Consider the following 9910-nt stretch of genomic DNA (forward strand, 5'->3'; position numbering starts at 1 on the left):
CTCAAAAAAAAAAAAAAAATTATTAATAATGAGCAAGAACCTTCATCCTTAATGGTTTTCAAATATCCTTGAACCTACTCCTTCCCCTCCCTATGGATACTTCAGCAACTAAACCCCCTTGATAGATAAGAACCTTATCCTTGAATTATGCTTTGTTTAAAAAAAAAAAAAAAAAGATGCTATAGTAGTAATTCAAGTTTCCATTTGTTTTCCTCCCAGGAAGGAGGAGGAAGCATTTCCTTCTCTTATGCTTCCTTTTCTCCTGCCTCTTTTGTAATTTATTTGCCTGCAATGTGTGTGTCTTCTTTGCTGTCTTTTTTCTTTTCTCCATCACCTCTTTCACCACTAGAAGTATTAAGTTTTTATAAGCCAAGTGGACTATAAGATCCATGAGGACAGGAACTATGTCTTTTCTGTTCAGTCATATATACTCAGCACCTGGCACAGTGCTGGGCACAGGGTAGATTGTTCAATAGGTAGCTTTTGGATGAATAGAAAACAAATGGACTTTTAGTTAAATTAATCAGCCATAGTCCTTTGGGATCTTCTTAAAAGCGCATGTTCTTCCTAACTTCTACCCAATATATTTTTTAAGTTATACTTATTTTAGCTTTCTGGTTATTTGAAATCCAGGTAAGTGGATATTTTGCTGAATAATGAAATGGTGAACAGAGTTGCTCATGTACTTTTTTTTCTTACTGGACTCCATTACTTTCTAGGTCTGGTATGACTATAAGACATTTGCTCATTGGGAAGGAGGGTGTACTGTAAAGATCCCAGTAGCCTTGGACACTGTAAGTTATTTTCAGACTACTATTTTTACCTATCGTGCTCTGTTGGTCGGCTAGGGCTGCCATGACAAAATACCACAGACTGGGTGGTTTTACACAACAGAAACTTATTTTCTTGAAGTTTTGGAGGCTGGAAGTCCAAGATCAACGTGCCAGCCGATTCTGTTCCTGGTGAGGGACCTTTTCCTGGCCTGTAGACTGCTACCTTCTTGCTGTGCCTACACATGGCAGAGAGAGATAAACAGAGGGTGCTGTCTCAGTTCTCTTCTTACAAGGATACTGCTCCTATCGTTTCAGGACCCCATCCTTATGACCACATTTTTAACTTTAGTTAACTCTGTAAAGGCCCGATGTCCAAATATCTCGGGCTTGGGGATTCAGCATATGAATTTGGGGGAGATACAAACATTCAGTCCATAATGTGTTCCTCTATAAAAAGAACCAAGGATGCTAGTGTTCTACACAATAGCACATACGCATAGAGACAGAAAGTAGGTCCGGGGGTGCCTAGTGCTGGGGCAGAGGAGGGTTAAGGAGTCATGAGGAATGACTGACTGTTAACTGGTTCAAGGTTTCTTTTTGGGGTGATGAAAATGCTTTAAAATTGATTGTGATAATGGTTGCATGACTCTTAATATGCTGAAAACTGTTTAATTGTAGACTTTAAATTGGTGAGTTGTATGGTATATGAATTCTATCAAAGCTGTAAAATGTGAGAAAAAAAGAGTTAAGAATCACATCTACTCAGATTTCACAGATTGAGACATCAGAGACAAACATAACTCTTCCCCGTATGTTTACATTTGTGTATCTAAGAAGAACAAAAACACTGAAAACAGAGAAAACACGGTAGTCACTATCTGTGCCGTCTGGAATGTCATTCTGCAGGACTAAGGCAAAAAACAAGAGCTTTCAGTTGTAATCCTGGGCCCAGGGGAAGACATCAGTTATGATGTTAAAATCAAAGTGGTCCATCTAGGCTATCTTGAGTTTCTAAAGGGAACTTTCTTTCTACACTTGAATTGCAACCACTGCCACACTACCACAGCCCTAAGTAGTGTAAAGATTGATAAGTAGATACTGATATTATTTTGTAAACCATCAGCAGCAATATGAACCCCATTATTTTAAAAAAATAGTTTCAGATGTCAACTTTCAGATCTAGAAGAGAACTTAATCATCTACTCTAATCCCTCACACAGGTAAAAAACCCTGAGATTCAGAGAAGTTAAATTATTTGTCCAGGAACACAGCAGACTTGTGGCAGAACTGAAACAAGCCCCCAGGTGCATTCCCTTGGGCTGGACTCCCATTCTAGAACCCATTTCACTCTAACTTATGGCCTTGTTCTTTGAAAACGAAAGAAGAGAGAGATTGGCCAATGAGGGTGGGGCATGTGTGGGGAGATGGAAATGCTTTACTTCTCGCTGCCAAGGCAAGTTAAGTAGAGGTAGGACATCTGAACTACTGGGTCCTCAGTCTCAACTTCATGTATGTTCTTGTACTCTCCTGTGTGCTCATTCTTGAGTCAGAGCAAAGCAGAAGCCCTCCTGTGACACAGGCAGCTTCCTTACAGGAGGCAGGAAACCTGCCCAGGCAGTGCTGCCTGGAGTGCCATTCCAGAAGACTCATAGTTATGGGCCTGTTGTTAGGGTCTCTTAAAGTACCCTTGGTGGTCTCTAATGTAACAGCAGCAGTTTCACAGATTTACCTTCAGAATTGAGTCAGTCATCCAGGTGATCCATAGAAACAGGGAGCAAGAGGGGACAGGCTGCAGTGAGTGAGGACAAAAGTCATCTGCCCAAACCAAGAAACCACCATCGGTTATACACACACACATACACAGACTTCTGGGCCCACTCACACAGACAGAAAACTTCAGTCGTTAGCAGGGCTCTAGAAATAAGCATGTATATACTACACTGATAGGAAAATTTAAAATACAAAATAGGAAAGGCCACTTATAGGATGGGCAGAAAAGAATTCATCACTTAAGAGGAAAAAACAGCAAAGACAGACAAAGATAACAAACCAATGAAGGGCAGGAAGTTTCCCTAATAATTAAAAAATGGACCATTCTTCAGCATTAGAGCTCTTTTCCTTTTAATGCCAGGACCCCCATATTTGCCATCTCTGTGCCCCAAAATTTATTTTACCTATGAATCCGCACTTGAAAAGAGTGTGAATCTTATAAAATAAAATATTTTTAAATTCTACCCTGAAATTTTCTTATATGAATACTGCTTCCCTGAGCGTGCTGCTCTGTTACAGATTCCAGTGTTTCAGCGAGGTGGAAGTGTGGTACCAATAAAGACAACTGTAGGAAAATCCACAGGCTGGATGACTGAATCCTCCTATGGACTCCGGGTTGCTCTAAGCACTAAGGTATTTGGCAAATCTGTTACCCATTTTGTTTCTACTCTCTCTTCACAACGTTAGCCTTTTGAGTGTGTGACACTACTTAAAAGTGATGAGCTCCATCTATGAGATAGGCGCTCCTGACATTTATCTAGAAATCAAGGTTTGAATCATTTCCGAATCATTGTTCGCTTGTCTGCCTTCCCTGGAATTGTTTTTAAGGGAACTCTTGAGATCTAGGAATAACAGAAATGTTCCTCTTGGGCACTGTGGTTGTTGGTGCTCTTCAACTTGACATTGGTTACTACTGGAATGAATGCTTTTTGAGCCATAGACAGCCTTCCCACATGGATTAGCCCTGAAACCCAGTCTCCCATAAAATGGTACCCATGTCTATGCACCATTTCAGACATCCCAATCCCAACCAATGATTTCTCATCAGGCAGCTCCAACAACTAAAACCCCCTTGGGCAAAGCCTGGAAGGACCCAGAAATGATGTGTCCCTTTGAGAAGATTTTTTGAGCCTGTTGAGGCCTATAGCAGATTCCGCTCCTGACCATTTATTCAAACACACTACAGGGCCAAAACAAACACCAACTCTTACACTTACTATATTAATACTTACTTGCATTGATATCAGTATTATAAAATTATTCAGTTATAGGGGTTTTTTTCCCATCTTTTTCATTTAGGCATGTCTTCTTGGGCCAAACTATGGGCCCCAGACCCATGCGAGGCCCCAGAATAAATGCAAAAGACTAGTGATGCATAGCATATCAAGTATTGTCAATAATAGTAAACTGCCACGTACTCCTCGTGAAAAAGGAACCAGATACCATTCTCTAAGTGGAGGGTCTTCTAAAGATAGTTGATCTCATCTATTATATATTAATTTTTTTTAACATCAGTATTATTCAGTAAACTTTCTTGGCCTTGTTGTCACATTCTGGTGGAGTATTTTCAGGGAATCCACTTATACCATTGAACATACTTCATAGTTTAAATTCTTTCAACAAAGCCTAACTCTTTGTGTTCCTCTTATGTGACTTTCCTATTGTTTTACTATCTACTCAGGAGTGATTGGTTATTGAATACATTAGGTATTTTATATAGTTTGAATTTTTCACAAACTTTTTATTCTATTGTTACCCTTTAGGAGCTTTTCCTGTAAACCTATCATGTAAGTACATTCTGTCTCTGTGATTCATTCTCCAGGGTTCTTCAGTGGGTGAGTTATATCTTGATGATGGCCATTCATTCCAATACCTCCACCAGAAGCAATTTTTGCACAGGAAGTTTTCATTCTGTTCCAGTGTTTTGATCAATAGGTAATGGCAGCTAAAGAAACTGTTTGTTTTCTTAAGTAAATCACACTGTCCGTTCGGCATCCTCAAGTGCACAGGTATGTTTTAAGGTACAGTTTTTTTTTGTTGTTTTGTTTTTTTTTTTTGACATGGAGTCTCGCTCTGTCGCCCAGGCTGGAGTGCAGTGGCACAATCTCGGCTCACTGCAAGCTCCGCCTCCTAGGATCAAACAATTAACCTGCCTCAGCCTCCCAAGTAGCTGGGACTACAGGTGCCCACCACCATGCCTGGCTAATTTTTTTGTATATTTTTAGTGGAGACAGGGTTTCACCGTGTTAACCAGTATGAACTCGATCTCCTGACCTCGTGATCCACCTGCCTCGGCCTCCCAAAGTGCTGGGATTACAGGCGTGAGCCACCGTGCCCAGCCATTTTAAGGTACTATTTAAGAAATGAATGGTGAAGGCCATTTCTGGAGTATTTTTCTTTTTCTTTTTTTTTTTTTTTTTTGAGACTGAGTCTCACTCACTCTGTTGCTCAGGCTAGAGTGCAGTGGTGTGATCTTGGCTCATTGCAACCTCCACCTCCCAGGTTCAAGCGATTCTCCTACCTCAGCCTCCTGAGTAGCTGAGGTTACAGGCATGTGCCACCACACCCGGCTAATTTTGTATTTTTAGTAGAGCAGGGTTTTTCCATTTGGTCAGGCTGGTCTCGAACTCCCAGCCTCAGGTGATCTGCCTGCTTTGGCCTCCCAAAGTGCTGAGATTACAGGTGTGAGCCACTGCATCCAGCCCCCTGACTTTCTAAAAAATAAAAAAGGACTTAATTTAAGCTCCCACTAATTCCATTCATTCATCCATTCACCAGTTCACTAAATATCTGATTTATTACGATTTGATTATCCAAGTCACATGTGTAACTTTTGTGTTCTTCAGTGATTTTCCTTCGAATAACTTGTTAAAGAAAGCCTGATTTGGCCACCAGTTAACTCTTCCTTGATACACAGAGTCGTCTTTTTTTTTTTTTTTTGAGACAGTTTCACTCTTGTTGCCCAGGCTAGAGTGCAGTGGCTTAATCTCGGCTCACTGCAACCTCTGCCTCCTGGGTTCAAGCAATTCTCCTGCCTCAGCCTCCCGAGTAGCTGGGATTACAGATGCCCACCACCACGCCTGGCTAATTTTTTGTATTTTTTTAGTAGAGATGGGATTTTGTCATGTTGGGCAGGCTGGTCTCGATCTCCTGACCTCAGGTGATCCGCCCGCCTTGGCCTCCCAAAGTGCTGGGATTACAGGCGTGAGCCACCATGCCTGGCCGAGTTGTCTTTTTTTTTCTTTTTTTTGTGAGACAGAGTCTTACTTTATCACCCAGGCTGGAGTGCAGTGGTGTGATCTCAGTTCACTGCAACCTCCACCTCCCAGGTTCAGGGGATTCTCATGTCTCAGCCTCCCAAGTACCTGGGACTACAGGCACGTACCACCACTCCTGGCTAATTTTTGTATTTTTAGTGGAGACAGGATTTTGCCATGTTGCCCAGGCTGGTCTTGAACTCCTGGCCTCAAGTGATCTGCCCACCTCGGCCTCCCAAAGTGCTGGGATTACAGGCATGAGCCACCGTGCCTGGCTCTTTGATTATCTTCTTTTATTATCTCTTCATCCTGATAAATATGACTCTTATATGGATTCTGCCTCCAAGGGACAGATGGGAGAGGAACTCACAAGGCTGGAGATGTTGAGCTGGTGGCCACTTCAAACCCCTATCACTCTCCTTTTAATGCTGTTTGTATCTATTCCAGTTCTGCTGACCAGAGAGGTCATTATCCCAGCAAGTGTGTGGTGGAGCAGATCTTGGTCTTAGGCCTCAGGAAGGAGCCATCTTTTGTGACTACCCACTCATCTGGTGAGAAACCAGTCCATTCTTACCTCACCATTTCTTTTGATAAACAAGTATCTGCAGTGAGGAGATGATTAGTCCCCACACTGACATAATATGCTGAGCCTGAGTGGACTGTGTGCTTTCAGGTAGAGAGGAAATCTACTAGTTTCTAGAATAAATGAGGCCATCTTGCTTCTCTTCATGAATTGATCTTTCTCCTCACTTTTAGTGTTTTTCTAAGGAAACTTATTTGGGGCTTGAGATAATGTTATGGCTTCTCTGAATATTTGTTTAAACTGTAGCTGCCTGAAGACCTGGAGAATCCTACCCATGTGTTTGGAGTTTATGAAAGGGCAGGATGGGGCTCATATCCTTTCTTGCTTCCCAAAGTTCTTGGACAAATTTATTTGTTCCTTATGATTTCTTTTCAACCAGTCTTGCGGTCAAAACAATGAAGTTTTCCATGTTTCTAAAACTTCATGGAAGCTCATGGGTAAAAAGTGCTATTAATTTGGAGTGGAGTATAAGGTTTTATGATAGAGTGAGAAAACATTTCAGATTTGAAGAAAAGATTTTTCCCTTCTAGAGATTCATTAAAATTTCCCTCTTTTATTGTCTTGCTATTTAGATGGTAAAGATCAGCCTGTGGCTTTTACGTATTGTGCCAAAACGTCCAGCCTGAGCCTGGAGAAGCTCTCGCTCAACATTGCCACTGACTGGGAGGTCCGCATCATATGACAGAGAACTGCCCCTGGTGATGTGAGCAGGGACCTGCCAGTCCCTTTCAACCTTCCCCTCGCCTTTTTTGAGATTTGTGCAGCAATCTACTTGCCTTTCCTGAATCAAAATAATCTTTCATTCGTTACCATTATACTAATGAACAATAGATTTCATGTTTTAAATTTTCAGATTTTACATGTTAAGATGTACTAGCAATATTCCTTGTGTCAAACATCCCCTTTTCTCCCAGATACATAGCCCTGAGACATTTATAGCGTTCAAGAGTCTTCTGTTGCTTCCATTCCTTGAGCAAGGCTGCATGGTTCTGTTTTAATGTGGGCCAAGCCTACCTGGGCAGCCCCTTTGCCAGGGCTTGCCTCGGGCCATGCAGCATTGGTGTTGTGGCTGCAGCAACTGAGTTGCTCGAGGCCAGTCTCCAAGTGGACAGCAGCCTCTGATAGTCCCCGCAGTTATCTTCCACCCACATGGACTGGGCAAAGCAGCCCTCTTCTGTGTGCGCTGCATACGCTGCAGCAGTGGGAGTTATTCTCCCCTAGAGATCCACTTGGCAGCACGAAGGAGGATTCTTTTCTCTTTCGTGCTTCTCAGGCTCAATAGTTTCTTTTTTTTTGAGACGGAGTCTCGCTGTCACCCAGGCTGGAGTGCTGTGGCCGGATCTCAGCTCACTGCAAGCTCTGCCTTCCGGGTTCACGCCATTCTCCTGCCTCAGCCTCCCGGGTAGCTGGGACTACAGGCGCCGCCACCTCGCCCGGCTAGTTTTTTGTAGTTTTTAGTAGAGACGGGGTTTCACCGTGTTAGCCAGGATGCTCTCGATCTCCTGACCTCGTGATCCGCCCGTCTCGGCCTCCCAAAGTGCTGGGATTACAGGCTTGAGCCACCGCGCCCGGCCCTCAGGCTCAATAGTTTCTAATTAATCTTAAAATCCATGTCTTTTAAATTGTTTTTTAATTAAGTGCTGTCTACTAACCAAAGAATATTTGTAACACGAGTAAGCTATGATTAATAACAATGAAATGAATACCCGTGTACCCACCACTGGATTTCCAAAGTAGAACTCATGACTGGGACTAGGATGAGGCAAGAGAGGCCCTGGCCTTGGGCACAAAATGTAAAGGATGCCAAAAAATACAGTAATCAGAATAAGTAATATTTCAATCCACTATTTTTAAAAATCAGAATTAATGCAAAAAAAAAAAAACCATGATGAACAAAATATCAAAATTTAAAATAAAGACAGGATTAGTATTACTGAGTTTTCCTTTTGTCCCAGGCTCTAATATGGCTTGGCATGGAGCAGAACATTATAATATACCAGTCTCATCATAATGCCCAAGGCTCTGCAGACCCCAGTGGCTCCCTGCTGCCTGCCGCGGCATCTGTTTTGGCAGCCTCAACTCCCCAGCACTCCTCAGCACACACCTCTTCTTATCAGGCTTCCTCCACTTAGCAACTTGCCAGTAGCCACCTCTGTGCCTTCTCATCCCTGGGCACCAATATCCTCCTGCCCTTACCATCCTTCCAGGCCCAACTCAAATCCCACTTTCCCGTTAAGCCTAACTACGCGAACACCCCTACCCCCAAACCCATTAGCAGTGATTTTGCCCTTCCCTGTAATGCTGTCCCACTTATAACTGCTCTACTTACCATTCTCAGGGATCATACCTTAATGTTTTCAGTATGTCTCTGTTCTCCTATTAGATTGTGTGTTCCTCAAGAGCATGTTCTATTTCTCTTCTATCTGACACAGCACTATTACACCTGACTTTCAGTAACTGTTAGCTGTGATTGGTTAGCTGGTGGATTTAACTGATTAAAAAATTACATTTGAATGTATTTCCATCTGATTTACTTTTCTGATACAAGATTCTTCCCAAAGGCAGTCAGCATTGTGCATTTCCTCGTGGACATATTTCATTGTATGAGTTGAGATTTGAGCTCTGCACCATATGTAAGCTCACAGAGACCTGCACAGATTCTTTGCTCCTATTTCTGTAAGTTTTGCAGTTGAGAAGAAAGGAGCAACCTTATATTAGCTGAAGCCATGGTTCCTATCTTCAAATTTCCCTTGCCAACCTAAAATAAAACTTAGCCAGAAGACTGGGTGCTCCTCCCTAATATAAATGATAGTTTTTAATATCATTTAAAGTTGAATAAGAACTCTCTTTAGATCAACATTTATTGCACGTCTGTTCTTCCATTTAAAATATTGTTGGAGGAATGGAACATTAACTCATAGAGTAAGTTAATGAGGAACTGCTCTGTTTTGACCCAAATCTATATTGAAACATTTGGCTAGAGACAAGTGGAGAGAAAGATAATCTGGGTGTTTTTAATGGTTTTCTGCTCTTATTGCTTCTCACACTTTACCTACCTCCGATTTCTGAATTTGTGTACCAGAGAGCAATATGGGGCTGAGTTGACCTACAGGTAATAAGTTACTTTTTTGTGGCTAATTCTTAATATGGTTTCATAGGAAACTGGATTTTATATAAGAAGTTTTATTCATTTCAACAGGGTTCCTAAAAAAGCTCTAAAATGAATTCATAGTGTGTCTTTCCTTCAAGATATAAATGTCAAGGAATGAGTTGACAAATCAGTTTAAAAACAGAAACTACCCAACAGAAAAATGTAAGTATAATCTTTCAGGATTATATAAAATCAATATTTAAAATATTTTGTAATATTTTAATATAAATATCTAAATATTTTATAATATTTTATATAAATATATATATATTTATATCTATAAAATATAGTCTAATCACATGATTAGACTAAGGTTATGGATTTGGGGGAAGACTGTCACAGATGTGACATGGCCACCTCCTCAAACCATATTTGG

General features: G+C 41.4%; 1 protein-coding gene across 1 annotated transcript in view; it reads left to right on the top strand.

Moving 5' to 3' along the window:
• Positions 1–8901, top strand: part of GANC (glucosidase, alpha; neutral C) — an 86346-nt gene extending 77445 nt beyond the window's left edge. Inside the window, exons 21-26 of the mRNA XM_011941102.1 lie at positions 720–794; positions 3063–3176; positions 4366–4478; positions 6248–6351; positions 6956–7656; positions 7963–8901. Of these exons, the coding sequence (XP_011796492.1) occupies positions 720–794; positions 3063–3176; positions 4366–4478; positions 6248–6351; positions 6956–7065 (516 nt within the window). The 3' untranslated portion in view covers positions 7066–7656; positions 7963–8901. The remainder of the gene's footprint in view (positions 1–719; positions 795–3062; positions 3177–4365; positions 4479–6247; positions 6352–6955; positions 7657–7962) is intronic.
• The last annotated feature ends 1009 nt before the right edge of the window (positions 8902–9910 follow it).

Source organism: Colobus angolensis, unplaced genomic scaffold (genome assembly GCF_000951035.1).
Source record: "Colobus angolensis palliatus isolate OR3802 unplaced genomic scaffold, Cang.pa_1.0 Scaffold199, whole genome shotgun sequence".
Lineage (NCBI taxonomy): Eukaryota > Metazoa > Chordata > Mammalia > Primates > Cercopithecidae > Colobus > Colobus angolensis.